This window comes from Styela clava, chromosome 9 (genome assembly GCF_964204865.1).
Source record: "Styela clava chromosome 9, kaStyClav1.hap1.2, whole genome shotgun sequence".
NCBI classification, from domain to species: Eukaryota; Metazoa; Chordata; class Ascidiacea; order Stolidobranchia; family Styelidae; genus Styela; species Styela clava.
Window position 1 is genome coordinate 13,687,077 of NC_135258.1, and position 26,979 is coordinate 13,714,055.

The 26,979-nt window shown below is 34.6% G+C and overlaps 3 protein-coding genes across 5 annotated transcripts in view; 1 reads left to right on the forward strand and 2 right to left on the reverse strand.

Annotated features, from left to right (window-relative positions):
• The first annotated feature begins 190 nt into the window (after positions 1-190).
• LOC120340160 (uncharacterized) lies at positions 191-10,112 on the forward strand. The gene is made up of 7 exons (XM_039408444.2): positions 191-701; positions 1,015-1,269; positions 3,692-3,768; positions 5,389-5,662; positions 6,060-6,312; positions 6,908-7,118; positions 9,537-10,112. Exons 1-7 carry the CDS (start codon positions 290-292, stop codon positions 9,732-9,734), a joined length of 1,680 nt encoding a protein of 559 aa, XP_039264378.2. The 5' UTR covers positions 191-289; the 3' UTR covers positions 9,735-10,112.
• Positions 10,113-10,753: 641 nt separating this feature from the next.
• LOC144427207 (uncharacterized) lies at positions 10,754-19,560 on the reverse strand. 3 transcript variants are annotated; one of them, XM_078116055.1, is made up of 7 exons: positions 19,125-19,440; positions 18,792-18,939; positions 16,972-17,072; positions 13,253-14,527; positions 12,281-12,428; positions 11,692-11,792; positions 10,754-11,303 (listed from the first exon to the last, which is right to left on the reverse strand). In XM_078116055.1, the coding sequence occupies exons 4-7, from the start codon at positions 13,502-13,504 to the stop codon at positions 11,058-11,060; spliced, it is 747 nt and encodes a 248-aa protein (XP_077972181.1). In that variant the 5' UTR covers positions 13,505-14,527; positions 16,972-17,072; positions 18,792-18,939; positions 19,125-19,440; the 3' UTR covers positions 10,754-11,057. The 3 variants fall into 3 exon arrangements, with proteins under 3 accessions (XP_077972181.1, XP_077972180.1, XP_077972182.1); XM_078116054.1 differs by having other exon boundaries at positions 12,275-12,428; XM_078116056.1 differs by lacking the exons at positions 10,754-11,303; positions 11,692-11,792; positions 12,281-12,428; positions 13,253-14,527; positions 19,125-19,440 and adding exons at positions 16,227-16,764; positions 19,456-19,560.
• A 151-nt stretch (positions 19,561-19,711) lies between these two features.
• Positions 19,712-26,979, reverse strand: part of LOC120340149 (complement factor H-like) — a 31,548-nt gene continuing 24,280 nt past the window's right edge. Inside the window, exons 21-33 of the mRNA XM_078116573.1 lie at positions 26,740-26,913; positions 25,877-26,005; positions 25,127-25,327; positions 24,880-25,035; positions 24,329-24,364; positions 23,798-23,935; positions 23,654-23,718; positions 23,141-23,332; positions 22,569-22,683; positions 21,685-21,823; positions 21,221-21,358; positions 20,339-20,471; positions 19,712-20,057 (exon numbers count right to left, since the gene is read on the reverse strand). Coding sequence (XP_077972699.1) covers positions 19,923-20,057; positions 20,339-20,471; positions 21,221-21,358; positions 21,685-21,823; positions 22,569-22,683; positions 23,141-23,332; positions 23,654-23,718; positions 23,798-23,935; positions 24,329-24,364; positions 24,880-25,035; positions 25,127-25,327; positions 25,877-26,005; positions 26,740-26,913 — 1,751 coding nt within the window. The 3' untranslated portion in view covers positions 19,712-19,922. The remainder of the gene's footprint in view (positions 20,058-20,338; positions 20,472-21,220; positions 21,359-21,684; positions 21,824-22,568; positions 22,684-23,140; positions 23,333-23,653; positions 23,719-23,797; positions 23,936-24,328; positions 24,365-24,879; positions 25,036-25,126; positions 25,328-25,876; positions 26,006-26,739; positions 26,914-26,979) is intronic.

A 26,979-nucleotide genomic window follows, 5' to 3' on the forward strand; every position in this document is an offset into this window, starting at 1 on the left:
TAATTATTTGCTGGTACTCGTTACTGTGTCTAAGACTTCTGCTTATAATTTTACAAATTAGTGAAACCCAACGGAGACTTGTTTTATGTAGCTCAGATTAACTTTTTTTAACGGGCCGAAATCAGTTAGCAATACTGTATCGTTAAAATAAAATATGCATTGCTATTTCATGAATTAAAATATCAAAATAATATGTAATGATATTATTTTTTAATCATCACAGTATTTACAAATTTATACAACCTAACTAAAAATAATAAAAAAACAACGTGCGTACTGATAACATGACATGAGTAATCTACGAGAATGTTACAGCAGGGATGCCAGATTTTGCGCAAAATGTTTCAATAATAATGACCAGAATGACGTGTTTCAATCTGAGAACGAGACGGACTGGCCAAAAATGAGGGAGCGGTTTTCATCCTTAGGAATAACAAACTACATCTCAAATCGACACGGTACAGCAATAGACAGAGATATAATAGGAGGAGAAAACCAAACAATGAGGGTTTTGGGATTACGCACTCCGCCAGAAAATGGAGACTCAGATCCGTATCCGACAGAGAACTTATGTGTATGCTCACTTGCAAAGTATACTCCAGAGGAGTGGGACACAGTTCCACAGGAAGAGCCGCCTGAAAGATTTGACAGTATATTGATACACGGAAATAGAGCAAATGCTGGCGACTTGGATGAAAAAGGCACGTTTTCTATTTGTTTTGGATAATACGCCATCAATATCTGAATTGTATACATTCTGATTGAATGCATTTAATACACCACGTGATATTAACACGCAATAAAGCTTTTATACACGTAGCCTATATATATTTAATCGTCAAAAAGCGAGATGATATAAAAATGTATTACAGATTACGATATTTGCTGTCAAACTTTTATATTTTCCCAAAGACAGTCGCTTTTCGACGCATCTTCATCAAGTACAAGTTACCGGCACGGGGTTCAATAATTTTTTTTCTGTGCAATAATATTTCCTAAATATTTCTCAAACAGAGATGCAATGTAACTCTCCGCAGGCCGAAATTTTAGAAGAAAATTCCTCTCGACAGTCCACCAGCAAAAGGAAAAACAACGAGCATCAACTATCCGCTGATGTATCTCTGTGGGACTTGAGAAAATCATTTGAAAGCACATCCGTCTCCTGTTCAGATCCTGCAAGCTTAGACGACGATTCTACTCCTCGTGTATCATCACCAGAAACAATCCGAAAACGAGATAACAAGTGTGAGACACAGAATACAAAGAAAGGTATTTTATTGAAATTCTGTACAGCTTCGAATTAAAGCCATATCTCGATTGTATGAGAGTTTCAAAAATTTCTTGCTTTTTCACTATAAAAATACTCATTCGTTCACAATACTCTCATCAGATATAAGGCCTTGAACGGTAGGCTATTTAAACATAGGGCATATAGGTCTGAATGACCTCGCCTTAACCAGGGGTCTCCAATTCGAGTATATATGCACAATATTCACTATCCTGTGCTTCTTTAAACCCATTTTGTGTTTTCAGGATAAACACAGTGTCACAAGATTGCTTTAATTAACAACGACAATTTAGTCATCCAAATTCTAAGTCATTCATTTTGCTGAAAGGATATTTTGAGTCACAGCATTGTTTTCATGCCCGATTGGCTGATTTTTCAGAACATTAGATCTTGTTATTCTATTATGTTATTGTGTCCCGCCGTGAACGTCTTTCTAATGTCAAAAATGTAGGCAAACACAAAATTAATTTGCACTCTCTACTTATCGATCAATAACCATTACGCCTTGAAAGGATTTTCAATGTCCTTGACGCATCTCCTGTGATAACAGGTCACGTGGGATTGATAGATAATTGGATTATTTGTAGAATTTTCTATTTTGATGTATAAATTGGTGTTTGATAAAAGAATTTTAAGCAGATATTGAAAAATGAATAAATGGACAATCTTGATTCGAAAATGTTCATTAAACAGACAATAAAAATTGCACAAATTTCTTAGTTTTACAGAATAATGAATTCAAAATCTGCGAAAAATATTTTTTTTATAGTACAAAATCGACGCTGTTCAGACTGTCCAGAAGCGCATATATATCATACTTAGGCTCCCCTAACACTCGTAATAATTTAGACAGGTGAACATTAGAAATTAGACACGGCGCCAAATATAAACAATAACTTCTGTTGTAGTAGATTTTTAGGTTTCTGATCATTTTGACTTCTAATTAATTACAATTTTAAATTTCTATATTTATTGATCATCACTACTAATTGCTTTTATTCTAAGAAATGCGTAGTTTATTTGCTGTACCTGCCAACAATTTCAAGATAAGGTAATTGAAAGAGGCACTTAGGTCGAGGAAATGAAGGAAATGACACTGGCGTAAAGCCATTGGATCCATTACTTTCCGATGCAGCAAAGATAATGCGACCTGAACTCAAATACAAGCCATATAGATCCTATACATTAACACAGTACAAAAACTGTTGTAGTATTTCAGGTGCATAACTTGTGATTTTACCACGACAAAAAATTCTATCATTTTCAAGGAAAATCGAACCATTTGCCGTTAGTTTGCAGTAAAATAATTTAGGAGTTTTGCGTTAATATGACTGATAATGTTTGTATTTTCGATCCTGGGACAAATACTAACTAGTACATACGCCTTGATAGTGAGCGTAGTTAAATGTCCAGTTTCTTATTAAAATCATCGCGCTAGATGTGTGAAGGGTAATAATAATAATGTGATTTTCTTTTCAATTTCGATTTTTGCTCCTAAAATGATCCTATTTAATTTAAGAAGTCTTAACATACATTACGAATTATTTTAGGTCCGTGCAGCCCTTTAATTGAATCATTACAGTCAATCTGCTGTAAAAACCCTTCTAGGGCATTTCATAAAATCTAAAAGTACATATATATAGAACATAGAACACAATTCTCATTTTATGCATCCTTGATCAATCAAGTGATCCGTAAAAGTCAATAACAACAATATTGGATTTAATAAGGTCGGCCAAAGCCAAAGCAAAATCGCTCATCCGGAAGCGACGAAAGAGTGAAGTCGCGATGAAATGCTAATAAATACAATTTATTAAAGATGACTTAAGGTCGTGGCGCAATAAACGCTATCAAATACCAATCAGATTGAGTGTGTTTAAATATACATTTTAAGCTCGAAAGTCATTATGGATATATCTTAATTGTTTAGGAACTATGTATACTGGATACCAATATAATAATAAAATAAAGTATTAAAATAAGAGAGAGCAATGCTCAAATATATGGACACGAAAGACGATACGAATTAGTACGAGTATTAATTATTTTACATTACCAGTACCGTGGTCTTCCCGATTTCGACCCATTATCAGATTGCTACGATCGCGAATGCGAAACCGCCACACGGTGCGCAATTTTAAATTTTGATGGCGTCACCACACAAAACATCGGAGTAAAAACGAATCCCATAGAGCCCACAGAAATTTTCGAAAGCTATCGACAACAACCGTCTTTAACCTCGAATTAGACATGCTAGGCCTTAGCGACATATGGCCAGTTCAGCGGCCTGTCTTCATCCGACACCGACCTAATGAATCGTCTTATGTTACGTTCTCAATACGATTCATTCATCTGTTTTGATATCTCTATGCTACATTTTCAACTAAATTTCTCCCTTTTCAGAATCAATTGTGAACCAAGCGACGTCTGAGGAATGCGACAATGAAATTATTGTTCTCAATGATTCCAGTAACCAAAATGTAAGTACAGTTAGAATGTTGGATGACCACTACAATCCAGTTGCTTTGGTTTAGTGTTGAACCTGCAGAAAATAATGTAACGTTTTGACATTATTCAATTGATTGACATTATCAATTGATTGACATTATCAATAATGTAGTTGTTCCCTGAGCGTATGCGACACAGTCATCAATGGGTCATGGTGTCCATGACGATGAAAAACGGACTTTTTTATGCGATGTATTCATGTCTTCATTTGAAATATGCTTCAGACAAGCAGCTACAATTATACCATAATCGTTTGGATTGAGTGTGCAGCCTACCCAATTTTTACATCCTGTCTTGGGTAAAGTAGTGGGCAAGGGGTTTGCACTAGAAACCTCCAACTTGAGATCAGCATATTTAGGCCAAATATTATACATCCCTTCGTCCAGTGGTCCCCAACCTTTGTACCTCGGCGGAACGGTAACATCAAATAAAGTGACTGAAATGACTGACACGAATCATAAATTTAAAATAGGAAAAACATACGACGGTTTATTTTAGTGAAAGCCTTTTTTGCTTGTTTTGTTGTTTTGACTGTGTGAAACACTTCGAAATTATAAAATAGGATAATATAATAGCAAATTGTTACATACAGTTTTCGACAAAGGGTTGAATTCGTCTCTAAAAGCAGTACAGGGGGCTGAATTTTTTTTATACAATAAATCATTCATTTTGAAAGAAGTTTGTAAAATCATGAGATTATCAAATATCAACGTATCAAATAACAGAACATATAAGTATGCTTTGCGACGTACTCGAAATGAAAATTCATCAAAGTTTCGAAAGTTGTACGCTTCCACACCTACCGATGTTTTACGCTTTACCGAAGCATGCAAAGTGACCAAACCAATCCTTTGTAGGCTTTGTGAATCGCTCGGCTTTTATTTGAATAATGGGACATTCTTATATTTCAAAGTCATGGCCTTGCTGTTTTGTTATATTTAAAAAATTCATCTTTATATAGCATTTTCTATGTAATATGGTATCATGCGTCACCACTTGAATTAAATTAGTCTTTGCTCGCATTTGAATGTAAATTCGAGTTTACTTGCTTACTCAGTCGGGCATTTCGAGTTTGATAATGTGTTCAAATGCGAATGTAAAACTTAATCAACCTAATGGTAAAATAAATTTTGAAAGAAGTATTCTGGTCTAAAGTACTTCGATACTTAACGTATAGTTCAGAAAAAAAGGAATACAAAAGGCTTAATATTTTTGTAGAAATAATCGTTTATTTTATTGTCCAAGTACTATAATACTGTGTATTGTGGACTAAAACGCAATTGCAGATTTAACAAAGCCCTTCCGAGACAATTAGGAACATGGAAAGCGAAACGACGATGACGACGAAGAGAAATAGCCTGTTATGCCACCGCAACTTTGCTTTTTGGTAATTAATAAGCAACAACAAAGCAACGAAATTTCTCACGGAACGGCGATAAAGCTTTGCGGACGAAGTTGGGAACCACCGACTTAGCCTAGCAATCATGAAAAATGAATATATATATATATATATATGAAATTACTAAATCAACATTGGTTGATAAATTTATGTTTTATCAACTTTTGCAACAGCGAATACTGATTGTTTTTAGACGCCAACTCGCCGAGGTAATCCCAAAGTTTCTCACACTCCAAGGAAAAGTATACACACACTTCGTGACGTCAGGAAAAAATGTAAATGGTTTTCAAAAACTTGTTACGATTCTCCTGTCGATGACGACATCGAGCTTCAGCCACGTAATCTTAATCTGTCGCGAACGACAGCGATCGTTGAAAATTGTAGCAGAGATGGATCTGATAGAAGCAAAGATGGTAAAACACAAATGAAATTATTAAGTCCAACACGGGATCAGACCATAAGTTCAGGTTAGTTGTTGTAAACGCAGATTCGGAACTTGTACCCATCCCCATAGCAATGGAAGTAAATGGAAAAGACATATATTATACATTAATAAAAATATACAAAAAATGGGTTTCAACGAAAACACTAATTTAATTTGTCAATGACACTTCCGCGTCAACCGACTTTTTCTGGTACGTAATGCAGTTCATAGGTCGCCAGTTGTTTGTTTGCTTTGACAAAAGTCTCCTTTACTTTCGAAGTTGGAGTTGCTTTGAGCAAATTATCTCACAAAATCCCACTTTTAACAGTTAATGAATGGGAGTGTCAGTTTTACAGAACCACAATACTTTCTTTAGTTTAAACAAGAAAGCCTATAAGTAAACAAATTCTCTCGAATAAAACATTACTATTCTTCTCCAGGTATACCAATACCAGGTGAATCATCATCTTGTTCCATTACACCCGATTCAATATCATCGGAATCAGCTTCTAAACAGACGACAAATTCATTTCCACAAGATGATACTACATCTAATGAAAGTTCCGAAGCAAGCAGCAAATCGCCTAAATCGGATAGCATACAAAATTTAACACGAATCTTTCGTCGATCTCATTTCAAGCATCGAGTGCCTTCACCGTCTTTCTGTGGATATTCTCTGGAAAGAGACTACTGGTAAGTTTTAGCGGTATTGACGTTATTGAGTTAGTTTTAAGAGTGTCAGGCTAAAGTGCAATGTAACTGTCATGACTGTCTTCAGCCATGGCATAGAATTCACTTGAATATCTGAAACTCCCATATTATAAAATAAGTTTTGTATGCGTGTAGTGGGGCAAATGTGTCATATTGTTCAAACGTACCAATGCAAGTCGAATCACACAGGTAGCAATTATACTGTGTTCCTTATCGATATTTGGTAAAGTAGGCCTGCTTTGTGAATATTACAATTCTCACCGACAATGAGAATTGAAAGGTTGTCGGCACTACACTTTTACATTTGTAGTTTTTACATTATTTTATCGCAACAATAGGAATATGAATATTGTTTTGTATAATAATATACCGGAGTGGACAGAAATCCTTAAATTTAATATTGGGCATTTCAAATTCTTTTCATTTCGGCATTATAGATTAATTGTAAAATAGAAGTACCATATTCTCAGCCTTTGACATTCGCCTGAACAGCTTCATGAAGAAATTTGTCATATGTTTTTGCAACTGTATACGCCAGTTCTTTTAACCACTAACAAATATACACTCGAATTACCAGCGTGGACGTCCAAACAGATCGAATTTTTAAAGAATTCTTGAAGCCTGATCCGAGCATGACAAGTGACAGAACAAGTTGCTTCAGAAGACCACCATCGTGTAGAAGTAAAACTGCAACACAGTTACGTCGCCAAGTAATGAGGAAACAATATAGTGATTCAGTTGCAGTTTATTATGGGCAACGTATGCGTAGATGGAGAGTCAAAAAACAGGTATAATTTTCATTATTTATATATCAGCAGGAAATTTGAGATTCTCAAATTGTCGATTTCACCGTACCATAAGCATAGAACAATGACGTTAAAAGATTTTCGGAATGGCATTGTTTAAACATATTGAACAGACCGGCAAAATTGTTCTTGTTGATTGTAAGAGATGATTGAAAAATTTACAATAATTGTTAATTAAACATAGCATACTGTTTATTTATTATAAGAATAATTAAATTAGTAATAATTATAATTCATTTAAGTAGATAAATATTTGAAAAAATTTATTGCATAAAATCTTTAGCTGCTAAAAATTTGAAAACCATTGGCCGTGGTATTAAATAGAAAATATTCTTGTCACAGTAACAACAATATGAACAACAACTCAGAAAAACGAAATATACTTTGTTTAAAAATGATACTTTCTTCCGGACTTGGCACGTTCTGGCAACCTTCATTATATTTTCAAATTTTGTTAAGCAACATTAACTGCATTTTGAAATATTTATATGCTCATGTTGTCTTGGTTGATAGAATTTCGAGGACTAGAATTATTTATGAAACCAACAATACTGAAAGTAGTTTTTGGAAGTACCCATTTCAATCGCTTTGTAAAACGACCTGCAGCAAACACCTATTGTAAGAGATAACTGAAGATTTTATTTAATCAAATTGATAGTTTTCAAATTGAAAAGTTTCCATTGAAAAGTAGTTCAAGATTAATATTATTCTAATGGGTTCATTTGGATAAATATTGGTTAACTAGCTATAATATTGTCTGGCCTGATTTTAAAATTAGGTTAAAACATTTTGTAAATACCATTTTGAGCAACTGGGTTTCGTAGTTAAGTCAATGAAACAAGCCAATGGAATATCACCAAATTAATTAACGTTATGTAATTTATTGGGTTATTTTATCATTCGACCCCCTTTTATTCCTGTTCAGGTATGTATCACGCCAGACTCAGTCCTGTTTTTGTTTTTTGAATTCGTGGAAGCTTTTAATACTGTTTCTCAAATTAAAATTCGTCAACAGAACATTTCTAGGCTTGATGAAAAAGGTTCATTAAAATTTAATTTTCTTATTCAGTTGCGTCTCGGTCGATATTACAACATGTGATAACAGGAATTTTATTTCCTCATGTGGTTAAATACATGAATATTGACACAGTGCATGAAATTTAAAAGCTTTTACATCCAAAATAGGCAGAAAATATGTGGGTTTGAGTGTATCAGTTCCCAATGCAAATATAAAGCGACAGAGGGAAAATATGGATATCTGATACCTTGTTATTCCATAACTTCTGCATAAACACTCTGCATAAATTCAATATAAGCTGTATGTGGTATTAAAATAACTGTGATCTTATATCACTGAAATCTTTTTTATTATTTAAAGCAAATCTCATGAAATCTATGAAAAGAATAAATTCATTTGGTTTTCTGGGCCACTGAGGCAAAAATCGCAAATTTTGATAAATTCAGATTGAGATCTCGATGACTGAATGCTATAGGCGCCCGTTAATATAAAAGGTTCATATTCATTTTGACTTCGCGGGGATCTAATCTGACGCAACTGCGAATATGAGGAATATTTTTTCAAAAAAGATAAATTTATGGACCAGTTGTTTATTGTTAGCGGTAAACAATTCTGCTCCTCGAATAAACTTCAGATTACACATTTTACTTCCCGCTATTTCACCCAATCATTAGTATGAGGCAAACCATTTAGGCTATTGCATGCCATCCGTGATTGGGTCATATCACTTATCTAAATCCGGTCAAGTTAAATATTCGCAATTCTGAATCATACCCGAGTCCGGTAGCCTTAAATCTAATTATTATCCATTTAGCGAAAATGGCTGAATATTTCAAAAAAAAAAAATATTTCAATTAAGGTTTGAACTACAGTGTGAAATATCATGCATCGAACACATGAGGAAGATTAACTATTCATTTTGTCAGTTATGTTCTGGACGCTGTGTTATGCTTTGAAACACAAACGAATTCGATTGATTACTTTGGTGCTCATCGTTGATAGCGCCTATCTCGCTGATTTCAAACAGAACATGAAATTATGAGATCGATGCCAACACGTATCAACATTATTTGATCTCTGATGTGGGCTCAAAAGTTAAGAACAAAATCAAACAAATAGTGCCATGCCTTTTATTACAAAGGCTCTGCTTTTATTTGGTCAATCGAGAAGACGACCGGACTAACAGTACGAGTACTAAGAGCAATAAAATGATCATACGCGTTTTGGTCTTACAAATATAAAGAAAACGTTTATATATATTCAATCTTCTCACCATGGTCCTTCCACACATTTGATTATGAAACCTTTTTATTAAATGCGTACGACGACCATGTTTTGCATCTCTTCTAATTATCTTATACTCACTTTTGTATTTATTTCAGAGAAGCGATAGCGTGAACTGCCCCGTTGATCGAGCTGTTCTCAGAAGACAGGAGCAAATTGACGAGGAATATTATCCTAATGATTTGGAAGAAATATCGAACACTTCACGTGACAGCCGAATTTTACCGGAACAAAATGAACATACACGGAGCCGGAAGTTTAGATACCGCTCGCAATCAACTGATGTTGACCCTTGAACTTGTTTTCAACCTTTCTTACCTTCTGGTGCTTTTCCGTTCACTCAACTGGGCTTATAGGTACGGGTATGCTATGCAAGGATGTGTTCTGCAAAAGTTTATTCCTCATGATACGATTTCTTAAGCAGAAAGTAAATTTATTTGTCCAGCTTTAAATATGAATGGTCTGTACTCTGTACCTCGTTGTGTTTCAACAAATCACGTTTTGGAGCTTACTCTATTTCTAGCAAAATATGATTCACATGAAAAGTCATCGAACATAATATGTTTCTATCTTTTTATTATGTGTCTAATTCTATTTTTATGTTGTTGGTGTTGCGTGGAAAACATTGAAAACTACAAAGATATGCTGGAAATTGATTAAAAAAATCAAGATGAGTTTCATATGAGTTCGATCGATTTTAGTTTTTAGCAGAACATAATGTATGTCGCCATACCGCAACTGGTAATGGACGCATTCTTGTTTTTGTTACTTTTACGTATGTTACTTTGTATAATTATCCGCGCAGGACAAGTTTACAAGACCTTAACCAGAAAAGGGGAAAATTTCATTTGAAAGTTCAGTTTCAGGCAACCATAGCATGTGAAGTGATGAGAAAATTTCATCAAGTGTTCGCCAAGAAAGACGTCGAACAGCAGACTAATTCAGCACATCGTCTTGCTAATAAATGACGACGAGGTCGCTCTTGTCAACCAAAGGTTATCTATAAAATTTCTGTTACCTTCAAGATTCTTTTTGTATATATATATATATAATTTCTAGCGCACCTTTCTAACAGTCTAAACAAAACCGCCAAAATTTAGTTTTGTAGAACTTTTGTTCAGCTGTTTTATTTTCATTTTGTTCATATGGACTAAAATTGCACCAAGTGTCGCAACAACCGACATTTACTGTCACATTCATTAGTTATTATATTTCCAGTGATTTACTCTTTTAACTTTGCGAAGAGGTTATCTACTTTTGACTGAGTGTGAGTAATATTGCGTTGAAAAAATATTCATATGCTAGATGAGATCAATGCTTAAATATATGGACATAAAAGCCAAACGACAGTACAGAACAGTAGTGCAATAGCGATCATCATCCTTCATAGAAATCTCTTATTTGATCATTTCAATTTCAAGACGAGAGATTATTTTTAAACATCCATACACATCCCAACATCATTGGCACGTTTCATGGAGGAAAAAACCATTAACTCCTTGCTACTACAATAAATACACACTAGGATAATTAATATATTGGATAAAGTATTTTTAATCAAACAACTGTTTCTTTTCGTGATGTATCATGTCAACTACTAATCATTTAATATAGCGTGATCAGCAGATGACTTGAATGGACAAATAGAGAAGAATACCTATTAATATAGCCAAACAAGCAGCAACACAAGATAATTCGTGGTCCATTTTACTAAAAACCATTGGGGCAATATGTCTCTCTCGTACCGCAGCCCCTTTGTTAGAATGAGGAAACGGTACATCAGGAATATCTTTTTCTAAAAACTTACAGAGTGGTTCCCAGCCGTCGGAAAACTTAAAAATAAGTAGTTTGTCTTTCGGGATCTCCTGAAAGACGTATAAAAATGTTATGTTATTACACTGTATTTTAAATTTTATTCTCTCATTATGAAAACTGATATATATGGCCGCGAAATAAAGTTCCACAATCGGGAAAGTATCGGAATCTTTATATAGAATTGTTATTCGCTTCAACGCCATCTGTTTTGTACTCGTTACATTTAATATATATATTAAATCCAAAGTATAAAATAAATATGTAGTAGATAATCAAATGTCCGAGTTTTAGGATGGCCTGGTCATGGTTGACAGAAACACCAAACACTCGACCGAATATATTTTCAACGCAATGTCACTCAAACCGTAATATATAACAAACAAACAGACAAATACGTTTTCATACACCAATACAAACCACTGACCGGAATGCACATACCTGTTTTACTGCACTATTGTGCATTCTGTATTCCCGTTTCAATGCTTCCGCATCCTGAATAAAATACTTTGACTTTGGCATTCTTGAAAAGGCCGATTCACCTTCAAATAAAGAACTATAGACATCAGTAAATAATTTATAAATGGCAAACGATAGCATGAATTTTATTCAGAAAAACAAATTTCTTCTGGTTGGTAAAATAGATAAAGTATCGTATCAAACCTATGCTGCAACTTAAAACAGTGTAATAAATTTGGCAGACTACACCAAACTGGTGAGATTACTATGCTTAAAAAATATATATATATATTAGAACCGTACCGGAAGGTTTCTTGTGATTCAGATCTGAACTTTGGTTTAGATCAAATGTGTGAAACGCATTAGAATAAATAAAGTTCGTATTCAATTGTTTGAAATAAGCGTCTCCTCTTGGAAATGAAGTAAAATTCTAAACCGTCTAATTTATGTCCGGTGACCATGTAATATAGGACATAACAATTCGAACGAATAAAACGAAACAAACGTCTTTGAAAGCTGTGAATAGTCAATAATGGAGTTACGATTAGAAGCAATTTACAAATACCGTTACCAGATTTTTTCATAAATTGTAGGAATTTTCGTCCTGTCGGAGTGAAATGAAAATTTGCGAATGACATTTTAGATTTGTGAATCGCATCGACTTGAGCTAGCCATGACTGTAACCACTTTTCTTCGTTTCTTCTAGTGGTGAGAACAATCTTGGAATGAAAATTAGAAAAGGAAAACGTTTCAGTGGATGACACCTACTTGTTCACTTTTTGTATTCCATAAAGTCGCTACGGCAGTATAAAACAAAAAAGTTTAAAAACGTTATCAGAAAAGATATGTCAACTGAATTTGACTCTTTAGATCTCATGCTTAGAGGTATTGGAATTTGATAATTTGGGAGAAATGGAATTTGAAATAAGACAAGAGGGCAATGCTCAAATATATGGACACGAAGATCATCAAAATCTGAACGAGGAATTGGAACTGTGGAACAGCTATCGTTCCGAAACTTGCCCGTTCCGGAATCCGGACTGTCCCATGTCCTCTGACGATACTGATTCGTGCGTCCATTGTCAACGTAAATCGAAATGTCAAATGATCCGACTCATAACTGTAGTATCAAGTCATTTACAGTACCGCGGGAGTCCTCTACGCCTACGGCACTCGCTGACCACAAGATCGCTTGAATGCGAGTGCGGAACCGCCACACAGTGTGCAATTTTCAATTTTGATGATATCATCACACAGAACTTCGGAATGGAGAACGAATTTTATGTAGCTCAAAATTTTTTCAAATAAATAAATAAAAATGTGTATTTTGATCTAATGGTCTAGATTTTTACCAATCAGTGAATATCTTAAAAACAAATAAACAAATCGTGCTCCACTTGAATACAAAGATATTTTACCAATGTTGCAAAAAGCACCCATGTCTTCAGCTTCAAATAACAATGCCTTACGTTCAACCAAAACACACACTGAACTTGAAAGGAACCTAATAGCTCTTTCATATACGTGTCTAGTCAATTCTCACCTTTGCCTCTGGAAAAGCTTTATGTAATGTTCTCCAGAATGTACTGGCGGGAATATCACTAACGGCATCGACTCTTTCATACATTTCTTTAAACATCCGAACAGAAGGTCCATTTTTAAAAACTTTCGCCCATTCTTCTCCAAGGAAAGTAAAATTCTCATCAAAATCGTACACAATGTAACCCAAAATTCTCAGACAATCGCGTAAAGTCTTTGTCCCACATTTTGGAAAACTTGCAACAATTATTTTCATCGTGATAGGCTGTACAAACTGACATGAGAAAGTACGATAATTGCAAGTACTCCAAAAAACAAATTGTAGAATGAAGGTTACCTATCTTGATGTTACCCTCGCCGCAAAGGTGGCCTACTTCACTGTTTGTCGAGTGCTCGTTCTCGTGAACGCGTCGATGACATTAAATAAACATGTGCATTAACTGGTGCTCTTGATTCGGAATCTTATGAAACATGTATTTCGACGAAGACAAAAAAGCTACGCTTGAATTTACGGACAAGTGAAACGTCATGCCGCTCGCAGAGCACGAGCTCAACGGAATTGATCTGCGGAAAAGTGCATGAGGCCGCAATTTTTTTTTAAAGATGTATATCTAACAATCAATAATATATCACTCTAATATTCTATTCGTTTGAGATTGCCTAAAATTTCTTTGAAATAACATTTGTTCGTTTAGATCTTAACTCGACGAATTTAGACTTATTCGCTACATCTATCACAATTACATTGTTTTTTTTTTAATTTTTAACACAAATCTTTTCACGAGATTCTGCAACCGACCAATTTTTCCATGCATTCGTCTTCTTCTATCAATTTGATCGCATTATCAAGTTTACGCCACGTCGATAATTTGAACGTATGGTAGCAATGACTGCCATCTGCTATAATCAAATTGATTAGATAGATTAGTTTAGTCATTGATCTTTTCTGTAAATTACAATGATTATTTGGTACAATTCATTGTTTTTCAATTTTTTTTTACTCCTCTAAGCACTTATAGTGTTATTTTTTTTTAATTAAGATGTGTATATTCATAGTCTCCGGCATTACCCTTGCAAAATTTGACCGAATAATCTTTCAAATTGTGGGAAATCTTTCTTAAAAGCAAAATCGACATAAAACTCAAAATATTATTGTGTAGCGAAAACAACAATAATTTTGCTTCCAATCACAAATGATAAGTAGATATCGAATTATCAGAAAGTTGTTGAGAAATTTCGTCTTTCGGTAATTCCTGATTTGTCCCCGCAATTGGCGTACCTAAATATACATTAACAGTATTTCAGTAACTTCAAACTTTCTAAAGTTATTGTTTTGTTGCAGCATATTTCTCATATTCATATAGTCATTTAATCAATTGATTTTTATCTTTTTAGGGATCTTAGGAAGGAGGTTGGCCCCACATATAATGACGAGCGGACTTTCACCATACTGTCATGCAGAACCGGATCACACAAATTTCATTTACATATATGTACGTAAAATACGAAACTCAAAATTGGCCACAAATATTTGATATATATATATCTGGGTCATTGGCGCAGTTTACAGTTGTTACGCCGGAATATTTTCCACCAGAAGTTAAAACATACGACGTGTCTTGGAGAAATATTTTATATCCCGCTTTAACGTAAACATAAAAACTGGGTATAGTTTCACAAATATTTAGTATTTATACCCACAAAGCAGTAGTAGTACATTGTACCTGAAGCAGTAGTAGGCTACGGCCGAGCCATGATTGCGTCGCGTGGGTATTGCGGCATAATGCATCACACGCGCAATCACTAGCCTAACTCGCGCATTACGTTTAACGAGAACAGTCTAACATTCTCCATATGAAATGAAAAAATGTTCATCAGTAAAATTGTATTTTTTTTCAAAAATATATTTCATGAACATGCAAAAAATATATTGAATTAATATAATTAAATATACGGATCTGAACTAGGAAGTAAACAAGAAGAAAAGCTTGTGGTTCAGTATAACATTCCCTTATCCTAAGTTGGGCAATTTAATGGTTGTGGTACAGACATTTGATATGCTTGGCACTTACGGTACGGTATCAGAATGAAATCTGGAAGCTTTCCTTATCAACATAAAACTTGCGACTTACCGTACCTCGATGAGCAGTTACGGTATCAGAACTAGGTGGCGACATAGAAACAATTATCCCTTTTCTGTACAATGGAGCACATTGGTTTACAGTGCTGCCACATATTGTCTTTTCTTATGTAAATATTCTGATGTATGTGTCCCCATACACTGGTATTTACATATTATTTTACCCATTTAAAACTATGTTGGGCATAGGCTTATATATATAGGCTTTGATATCTCCTATTCGATTGAGATAATAATTTGTAGTTGCGATCTAGTTGTATTTCTTAACTAGACATTTGTGCATATTATGGTAACCTTTTGTGACAGTCTCCTTGTTCTCCAGGATTTGATGAAAGAGACATCGTTTTTTGTGTTGTAGACTTGGTGTTAACTTATAGGAAACGTAGGATTGTCTTTCATGCAGAGCTGGGTTAGGATAGGTCATTGGGTTTGTACTTCAAAGTACATTTAGTTTTATATGTATCAGATTAAATAGGGTTTAAAAGCGTAATCCAAACTATTTTAAATCACATGACCTCGCACGATTGGCCACAATATCATGTTGAGTGGAGTGAATAAAGCAAGGTCATTTCGATGACCACCACATGGCTAAATACCGGACGGCCGAACCGCCACAGTGTGCGCAATTTTGATGACGATTGACCAATCAAAAATTTCAAGTAAATTAGTTCTGCAGTTGAAAACGAAATATAACAAAAAAAATATTAATAAGAATTTACCAAAACGATTCGTAGCTCCAGTTAAAAAAAAGCACCCGCGCCATGTTTTCTTTCTAGGGGTGACCGTCATCTACTTTAGACCAAGCGTGGTTATCATTGCGTCAAGCAAATACTAATAGAGAAATGGTCATATATATTAATATAGAAACGATCATATATATGACCACGAAGGCCGCATGACTAACCGCAGTATAGCAGTAACTTATGATCCTATCATCCTATTTAGAAATATGCTTTTTGATCATTCAAAAACGAATGATTTTTTTCACAACAATATCCCGAAGCATCCTAGTACACCTTTCGTTAAATACAGTAAATAAAACATTTTTATTAGACCAACTCTGTTTCGGGTTCTTTTCTTGATATATATATCATATCAACTACTAATAATTTAATACAGTGTGATTATACCATTCAGATGACTTGAATAAACAAATAGAGCAGAATACTTAATAATATTGACAAACATGCAACAACACAGTATAACTCGTAGTTCATTCTACTAAAAACCATTGGGGCAATATGCCTGTCTAGTACCGGAGCCCCCTTGTTAGAATGAGGAAATGGTACACCAGGGACGTCTTTTCCGAGAAATTCACAAATTGGTTCCCAGCCGTCGGATAAATTGAACATAAGTAGTTTGTCTCTCGGTATCTCCTGAGATGTATGTAAAAAGGAAATAGTTGTATTATTAAACTGCATTTTTTATGCTCTTTTTTTTATAAAAACTGATATGGCCGTTATTTGTGTTATACTCTTTTACTAGATTATCATCCAAAGTTTATAATAATGGTAGTAGATAACCAAATTTCCAAGCATCGACATAGGCTAACCTTGGTTACATACTGATTCAAATGCGCATACCTGTTTCACTGCAATATTGTGCATTCTGTATGCCTGTTTCAATGCCTCCGCATCGTGATCAAAATACTTTGACTTTGGCATGCTTGAAAAAGCTAATTCACCTTTAAATATAGAATTACAGACATCAGTAAATCAATTACAAATGGAAAACAATAGTGTGAAATGTTTTCATTCTTCAAAGAAAAACAATAGCCTTGTGTTTGTCGAAACAAGTCAGTTACCGTATCAAACCTGTGCTGCAACTTCAAGTCGGTGTAATAAATTTGGCAGACTACACCAAACTGGTGAGATTACAATGTCTTAAAACATATATATGCATATTAGAAACGTAACGAAAGGTTTCTTGTAATTTAGATCCAGACTTATGTTCAGATCAAATGTATCAGAACAAGAGAGCAATGCTCAAATATATGGACACGCTGAACAATTCCCAAAAATCATATGCGGTGCCTCATAGTACCTGTATAAACAAAGCACCACATCACAGCAATCAAACAGACAAAAAAACGGTGGTCGCAAATTGGTTGACAAAGATATTATCGACATATTAGAAATGCGCACCTCCCTATTCCCCCCTCCTTTAAATGTTAAACCGCGAAACCTTTAAAGATGGCTAAAAGAAACACAACTCTACCCACCTGCCAAGTTTCATTTTTTTATCTCTTATATTTGTATGGATTTTCAAGCTTTTGACAGCTACGAGTTAGTTCAGTGTCACCGCGCTGTGTTACGGTACCAGAACTTCTCTATCTTTAAAAACATTGGGCTTCTAATTGCATTTCTGATCGTCATATATTTTAAGAACACGGTTATTTCGAACAAAACTCGTCGAATTATATTCAAAGCACCACCACAGTACAGTGAAGTACGGTTTGCCGTACCTCCAGACACCAAGCGAAGCAGTACAGTACGGTATACCGTGATCAAAAAGAGGAGTGCCTGCATATGCGTTTGCAGAACGTTCAGTGACGTTATACCAAACAAAATCAAATCTCACAGAGCTAACAGAAATATTTGAAATAAATTAAAATAATAGCCTTCCGGAGAAAAATATCATCTTTCACCACTAAAAATTTCAAAGCAATTGGTCCAGTGATCAAAGAGAAAAGCGGTTTTTTAATATTTCCACTAGGTGTCCAAAAAGTGTCAAAGAACAACATAACAACACAAGAGAGCTACGCACAAATATATGGACACGTTAGACCAGAGCGAATCAGTCCTTACCGGTACCTTTGACGCTACCGGTACCCTCAAAAAAGTTCTGAATTTCCAGTAGCAAGAATTTTGCAGAATCAAACCAGTCATGACACTGACTAAAATCCGTGTTCCCATGGATAAAAAATAATACAGCAAAATATTAGACGAAATATCAAATTTCATAGAATTCACGCAAAATTTTTAAATAAATAAAAGTAATAGCCTTCTAGCCTAAATTAATCTTTAACCACTGAAAATTTCAAAGCAATTGGTCCAGTATTCGAAGAGAAAAGCGACTTTTTAAAAACGTGTCAAAGAACAAGAACAAGAACAACAACAACATAATATTGAAACGATCGTTATGTCCACTTCGTGTCCAAAAACGATCGTTATGTTCACTAAACTTGTCCAACAAGAACAACAAAACGATCGTTATTTCCACTAAACGTGTCCAATAATGAAGCGCTCACTCAATTGTTCGAAATATACGTCTATCCTTGTGGAAGAAGTGAAATTCTAATTTGTACATTTCGTTACCGTGACTACGCAGTATGAACCAAAAAATGTAAGATCATAACGAGCCAAAGGTTTTGATGTATAGTTTCCAGGTTTAAAAAACGCACCAGATTTTTTCTCAAATTGTAGAAATTTTAGTCCTGTTGGAGTGAAGTATAGATTTGCGAAGTTCATCTTGGATTTGTGAATCGCATCGACATGAGCTAGCCATGATTGTAACCAATCTTCTTCGTTTTTTCTAGTTGTGAGGATAATCTAGAAATAAAAAAAATGTTTGTTGCACGTTTTGGCTATTCAAATTTTTGTAAGCCATAATGGAACGGGATCTCATTCTGGGATTAAAAGCAGCCGAGTGTCTCCGTTAAAAGTTGACCACGAATTCATAATTGTAAGAGTCGCTACTTTAATATATAACCTAACCTAAACTATCCGCGGCTTACCTTTCGAACGTTGGTCAGAAGAAAAGACACAATGCTTAGGTACGGTAACAAACATGCCTTTAAGATGTGTGTGACATGTTTTCTATTCCTGGTCAAGATATGTTAATTACTTTTGACTTTTTAGATCTCATGCTTAGAGCTGATGACATTTGGTAAATAGCAAAATATATCATTTTGAGGTAGGATAAACTCACTCGAGACTGATACAAAAGGTATTTTATCAACGCTGGAGAAGCACCCACGTCCTTAGCTTCAGATATCAATGCCTTACTCTCTGGTAAAACTGTGTAGCCTAATATTTTTATTTCATCTATTTCTCGTTAATGTTCACCTTTGCCTCTGGGAAAGATTCATGTAACGACCTCCAGCATGCACTCGCTGGAATATCACTAACGGCATCGACATCTCCATACATTTCTTTGAAAATCCGAACAGAAGGGCCAGAACGATGATACGAGAGAAACGCGCATTCACCGCCAAGCGGAACGTTATCTTCAATCGGTAGGCTATGTTAGTTATTCTTGTTGCCTTCAACATACCGAGATTTTAGTTCATTTGACTGACTATGAAAAGTTAAAGTTTGATTAACGTAAATAGGATTATAAGTTTCGTGCAAAATCGAGATGTATTTCAACAGTCGATAACCTAACCCACTAATATTCTGTTCTTCTGAAATTGCTCGAAAGGTCTTTATAATAGCATTTGTCGTCCGGAAATTAACTCGACCAATTTAGCCCTATTTGTTTATCTACAACACAAACATCACAATTCTATTGTTATTTATTTATTGACACAAATCTATTCACAAGATTCTGGCAACACCGACCATTCTTCGATGCATTCGTGTTCCTCTATCGATTTGATCGCTTCATCGAGTTCACGCCACGTTGATAACTTGAACGTATTGTAGCAATGATTACCATCTGCTAAAGCCTATAATCAAATTGGTTAGATAGAGGAAGTTTAGTCATTGATTTTTTTCTGTAAATTGCAATGATCTTTTAATACAATTCACTATTTTTCAATTGTTTTTACTACTATAAGCACTCTAGTGTTATTTTTTGGATTTAGATGTGTATATGCATAGTCTCCGGCATCACCCTCATGGAAATTTGCCCGAATAATCTTTCAGATTGTGATAAATCTTTTTTAAAGCAAAGTCGACATAAAATTCAAGATACGATTGTGTTGTTAAAACAACAAATTTCGCTAACCGACAAATTTTCGATACATTCATTATTGCTTCCAATAACAAAGGAGAAAATTGATATATGATTATCAGAAAGTTGTTGATAAATTTCGTTCAGTTTTTCGGTAACTCCTGATTTGTCCCCGCAATTGGCGCACCTGAAAATACATTAACAGCATTTCAGATACTTCAAACTTTTAAAAGTTTTTGTTCTTCCGCAGCATATTTTTCATATTCGTATATATGCGAGTCCTTTGATCTTTGAGGAATCTTAGGTAAGTTAGGAAGGAGGTTGGGCTCACATATACCAACGAGAGTACTCCCGTAGTATGTGTACCGGATTAGGGTTAGGCCATAATTTTGTTCCGATTTTCCTTATTTTTGATCTATTACGAGTTCGGGACTGACTGTGTTAGCCAAGTGAATATACTCCTTCCTCCCCTGAAGGGTTCCAATGCCTTCACACAACTTGATGTAAAATGGGCGAACAAAATTAGTTACCTCCATATAGATACACATACTTTCACTATATATATTGCCGAAGAAGATCGCACGCATTTCATATACATAAACGGACATAACAATGTTGCGTTTGGCTATCAAATGTGGAAGAGGAAGACAAGTTGGATAAAATTTATGATTATAGAAAATGAAACGATGTTTCAACAACCACCAAGGAAAAGTCGCATACAAAAGCTACTTATATTCCAACAATGAGAAATAAGCTGAGAAACATCTTCTATACACTTCCTTTATCGTTTATCAGGTGGCACATGAGTGAATCTATCTATGAATAGACATAATTTGGAACACAACAAATACCAGGCAATCTAGAATCAAAATGACACCATATATAAACAGAAAGTTTAGTTTTGAAGTATCGTGAAAAAATATTTCTTCAAATTACCCGTCAGTAATCAAAATTACAAGCCGTTCTACTCCTATCGACGGTGGTCTCGATCCTGCTGCAGCGGTAAACATCTTTGTATCTGCATAATCTAGAGCACTGATCAGACATGTGGCCCCGTGAGTAGTTTCATTATATCTGTGAAAATGTTTTTATAGTTTCGTGTTCATATATTTGAACATTACGTATTTGCTTCAATTACAAAAAGTAATAATTGCAATGGTTAGACCGATGAGACAAAGCTCGATATTTACGGAAATAAGATTAATTTTTTAACTTCTGCACCCCAACATACTAAATACTACATATAAACGTGGCAAAATCCAGTAATCCTGCATATCATCATTCCAGTTGGATTAGAAATCGCGAACTAACGAGTAATTAGGTGTACGGTGATGAACGCCTTCGTAAATTTATCTTTTTTTGGCATAAATCGAACCAAATAGATATTTATATATACTTACTGGATTCGCGACATCTCGTCTAAAAGTGAGCTTCTTTCAAAGTGTTGATCAAATGTTATGTGCAAGTGATTTTCTTTATCGAACGACATCAAAGCAACTCGTGTTTTATCTTTTCCAACGGTTATATCCTGACATAACTCTGTTAGTATAATAAAAATATTTTATATATATAATATATGTAGCACTTCAAATTTATCTATTGACGCAATTAAAAAAATAGGACAGTTAGAATACCGACGCGTTGCTGATTATCAATTTTGCAATTAAAATCAATCCAATAAAGTATGGCAGCAAGTATTCCAAAATGTTTGCGACCGCACACTGATCCCGCACAGCACTTGTTTACATGAGGCATATAAATTAGATGACTGTGTAGTTGCTATTGGTTACAAGTTTTTCGTGGTTGGCATTTGAGTCTTTGCCGCATTTCCTATTTGAAAAAAGCAATTTAGGAAGTTTGCATTGGTTTGATACGTAATAAATATAAGTTTTTTCATTTTCACTTCATGGAATTACCGAAACATATAATATAAAAAAGTGACCACCAAATCAGAAACCAGGTTATTTGGAACATATATATATATATATATATATATATATACTAGGGAGGAAATAAGTTTTGCGCAAATAGTCCTAAGTTAATTTAATTTTTGGTTACAATTACACAAAAACAAAAATTCAAGCGTTAGACAAATTTTTCTTCATTTTCGTAGAATGAAAAAAAAGGTGGGTTTTGTTTTATTGCCGTCACCCTGGATATTACGCTCTGTTGCGTGTGCTATGTACCCTTCACCACATTTCGTACAATAATTGTAGCCAAACAACACAAATATAATACTTGAATATATATATGCGATATATGTGATAAAAAAAATGATGCTTACTAGTAATTAATGTCGAAGCCAGTTGCACTTCCTTCTCAAAAAATTTTCTTTGAATGCTCGCGCTCTCATCGATAACAAAGATAACGTCACGGTATCGTAATCCATCGTCTTCGTACTAGTAAAAAATATGAATAGTTAATTTGAAGGTCACTTTGTAACTTTCTTCCGCAGCAAGTTTGCATATTCTTTTATAAAAGTAGGCAGAATATTAATAATGTGTGTAAAATTCGTTGTTAAGTAGAGTCTCGAGTGCGCACTTTGTTAAATAGGCCTGCGTATAAAAGGTGATAACTCTCCTGTACGTAAAGTAGATATTCAAACTTTGCTTGTTTTCCTACAATCCCCAAGTTTACAACATACGTCATGGAATGCCTGTGCTACACGTTTTCAAACTTGCTTGAACGTACACTCAAACACAGAGCATAGTTCAAATACTATTTAGTATTTAACTATTTATGTATACATAGAAGTACCTTGTTTTATCGCTAACATGACAGAGCTATGACTACCTCGCGTGTCATGGAGGAATTTAGTCATATACACCACACGAACGAGCACAAATAAGTCATTACCTCGTAATCGATTTCTTCAGTTACTTCATCTATTACTTCTGCTTCATATTCATATTCTTCTTGAAATTCTTCGGATATCTGTCGTTTCTTTCTACCCGATGAATCACATTTTCTGCCGATCATTCTTATGCTTCCTTTGCTATCTCGATAAGGAGTGGAGCACAAGGGAGTATTTGGTTTACGAGATCTCTTCTGTGTATGGAAAATATACACTGTGCCAATTTGTACGTATTATGTTATTCCAGGTAGAAAATATTCTTCTCAGCAAAACTCTAGCAAACAATTATCTAATAAAATGCATACCATCGCAAGTGAGTTAACTATGAGTGGCACAGACTGTGAAAAAACAGGATAACTACGACGAAAAGTCCATTTTAAACTCAATGTTTACGTCCAAAAGGATTCCGTCCGGTTTGCCCACAAAATAAAGAGCGAAGCCTCGCAAGCACAGTTAGAATGCCATCAAAATTTAGGTACCAAAAGATCATTATTTAACCTTAAATCGTGACTTACTCTTATTCCAAATTCCCCAAAGGTTGCCATAAATGTCGACACAACATGTTGAGCTTCAGAACATTCTACAACGAATATTACATATATTATTATATAGTAGTATTTTTTTTTATCTAATAAGAAAATTAATATTATTTGCATTACCCAACTCTCTCTCAGCGGGTCCAACACACGCTTTTCCACCCCTTAACGCATCAAGTTTTCTACGCGTCTGTTTGATTCGAAGTTTTCCGTCAATGCTTCTAGTGCACTTTCTACCTTGCCAAGCCCGCCATTTACAATCTTGTATAAAAGAATTTACATATTAGTGATTTCAAAACGTCCTGTCAAGAGCACTCTTAGATAAATTATTTCGGGAAAATAGTACTTGGGATCAGCTGTTGAAAATAAACGTCACCCGAGCCATGCATGCTATTTTATGATATATATATATATACTGCAAATTTGGATGACTAAGTCTAGAACACAAGTCCGATAGCCGATCTAACAATCAGTCGGATGTATTCCTACAGTTCAAAACAAATGATCCATTTGTTTTTATTTGAATAAATATGAAACGCAATTTGGCAGTAGATTATAAACGAGTTACCAACGCAAATCACACGGACGTGAATTAATACTTCTATATTTTCGCGATCGTGAGCAATTACAGGTTTTTACAATTATAGTACTTACCTCGAGGCTCTTTCTTTCGATTTGACCATAAGAAACCTTAAGAAATACATTCATTTAGTTATTCTATATTTATGTCGGGTATTATCAAATAAATATGTTTGCATGTTCGCAAAAAATTATACAAACATTTATTTGAAGCATTGTGTGTATTATGATCGAATTGCTTTGGAGTACGAGCATTTATGACAGAATTACTGTAATCTTGCACGTCTCTAGCACACCTTGACAGAAATGTGTTTAGAGACTATATATATATATTGTGTCAACTCGTAAAACTTTGTGAACCTTGAAGCCACGTGCTATAACAGTACTTCTTGAACTGGATGATCGCGAACACTTAGGGTTTCACCGGAATATTTCTATGGATATCTCGACGATAATTGAGTTTTTTTAGTTTTTTTACAATGTAGGGAATCCCTTGCGCATGTGCCTGTCTAGTACCACTAAGCGTATGGCAAAAATTATTTGCATTGAACAGGCGCATGCTGCATGTAATATTTAGTTAGTGTAAAGTGCCTTTAATAAATAAATAATCTATCTGTCCGTCTCACCACCGCCAGATGTTTTACAAGTCTCCAAATTGCAGTGTATATATTCATCATTTGGTCCTTCACATTTTCTGGCAATAGTGCATTTCCGAGAACGCGTTTGTTCACCATCTCCACATGTTACGGAACATTCACTCCATTTTGTCCAATCTTTCCACTCTAACAAATCGAAATTAATAAAATATATGATATATATCACCCCGAATTCATTCGAAGTCATTATTTTTTCAAATTCCATCTAATAATTTACCAGGGCATTTTCTAACATTGCACGATCTTTCTTCAAATGATTCTCCTTTACAGGAACCCGGAATTCCTTGACATATTCGAGTTCTCCTCTGTCTTCCTCCCCCACAGAAAACATCACATTTTGACCAATAATTGAAATCGCTCCATATGCCTTCTGTGGTGGTGGTGGTGGTGGTGGTGGTGGTGGTGGTGGTGGTGGTGGCTTACAATTACGAAATACAGTATTTAAGTCAAATAATTACTGAATTGGTGCAAATTTCCATCAATTAGGAAAAATTTTCGTGATATCCTATTTTTTTACAGTTTTTATACAGTCGCACACAAATACGTATTTAAATAATATCCAATACATACTCTCATCGTATCTGAGAGAAGAAGAATTTTTCTTCGATTTTATTACAACCATCAATCTTCTGACTCAATCAAATTATTAAGTTTATTTAAATGTGTAAACACAGATAAAATTTCAATGATAAGTTACCATTTGTGCTCACAATCAACGCTATAAGTGGTGATCCCGACGTAGTAATTTATACGAAATTATAATTAATATTAGGGAATAAGGTTATGAAAGATAAAATAGATAACTTAAAATCAAGATTCTATTTCTCCCTTTTATATAAGAAGTAATTTTGAGAATAGGTAAGTTCAATATTACCAACAATTAATAAATTTTCACAATGAAACGTTAGAATTGAATATATCCCATACTCAAAGTGAAGAAGCATAGGATTAAGCTGCATTTACTTACTCAGTTTGCAGCGTTTGCATGATTCCGGACATGTTTTCACCAGTTCTGAGTCTGAGTCACAAATATCAGGTATACCAGCTACAACAGCAGAACACCAAGTTTGTGCATCTTTGCACTCGTCCTCAATGTCTGATTATGCAAATAATTTTGTAAAGTACGTAATATGTAAATTATATAATGAAAACAATTCGTGATATTGTGAATAATAAATGAAGTATCGAAAGGAGTCTTAAGCAGAAAATAGGAAACGTATTGTCCACCAAAAGTTTTTTTTTGATATTTTGAAAATATTTTTAAAACGTCAACTTATATGTCCTGTTCCAATGATACTTGCATACTTGATTTTAAATCCTAAATCGCCGACAAATATAGAATGGAATTATATTAACATCAACTTCCATGCGACTGTCGATATTTCTAATTTATCAATATACGTAATCATATGTGATAAGATACTTTAAATACGTGATCGGTGCCAGCCGAGGCTGTGTACCGGGCTTCTACTCCTTCAGGTTAAATGCGTTAGATGCCACCTTTGCCGGGCGTTATAAGAAAAGACTTGATTGCCTGCTTTTTACAAGCTGTAATGAAGTAATACGAGTGTACACGAAATAATAAAATCAATAACGCAAATTTATCGTCACAGTGATTAGAATTTGTTACGCAATAATTTGGTTTAGAATAGCAAGTTAAAAGAGTTTTGAAGGCGGGCGCAAGAAAAAAGTTCAGTTTGAAGCGGTCCACACTGCAAACAGGTTGACCACAACGGCAAGACAAACAGGGTCACGCCGCGTTGATAATTATCATTGGCGATGATTTACCTTAAATATGTATCAAGCATATAATTTAAAAACAATACCCACGTTCACACTTTGGTAAATTTGGTTTCCAGTTTCCATCATTCTGACAAATAGAAAACCCAATCGATAGAATCATAGTATTTCCTGATCGGCATTCAATTTCAATTTTATCATTTTCTGCGTAAAATTGCCTATCTGGTTTGATATCTGCATCGTTTATTAATGGCGCTAAACATCCTAAAAAATATGCAAATATTTTGAATGAAAGACACTATAGTACAATAAAATCAGCTTGTTTTAAAA

Excerpts from the sequence above, each read along its gene's own strand:
- LOC120340160 (XM_039408444.2), top strand. The coding sequence starts at position 290 with ATGAGTAATCTACGAGAATGTTACAGCAGGGATGCCAGATTTTGCGCA. Across the intron at positions 702-1,014 it reads TGGCGACTTGGATGAAAAAG|AGATGCAATGTAACTCTCCG; the intron begins GCACGTTTTCTA and ends TTTCTCAAACAG. Across the intron at positions 5,663-6,059 it reads GGATCAGACCATAAGTTCAG|GTATACCAATACCAGGTGAA; the intron begins GTTAGTTGTTGT and ends ATTCTTCTCCAG.
- LOC144427207 (XM_078116054.1), bottom strand. The coding sequence starts at position 13,504 with ATGAAAATAATTGTTGCAAGTTTTCCAAAATGTGGGACAAAGACTTTA. Across the intron at positions 11,793-12,274 it reads TATGAAAAAATCTGGTAACG|GTGAATCGGCCTTTTCAAGA; the intron begins GTATTTGTAAAT and ends CTTTATTTGAAG. Across the intron at positions 11,304-11,691 it reads ACAATAGTGCAGTAAAACAG|GAGATCCCGAAAGACAAACT; the intron begins GTATGTGCATTC and ends TACGTCTTTCAG.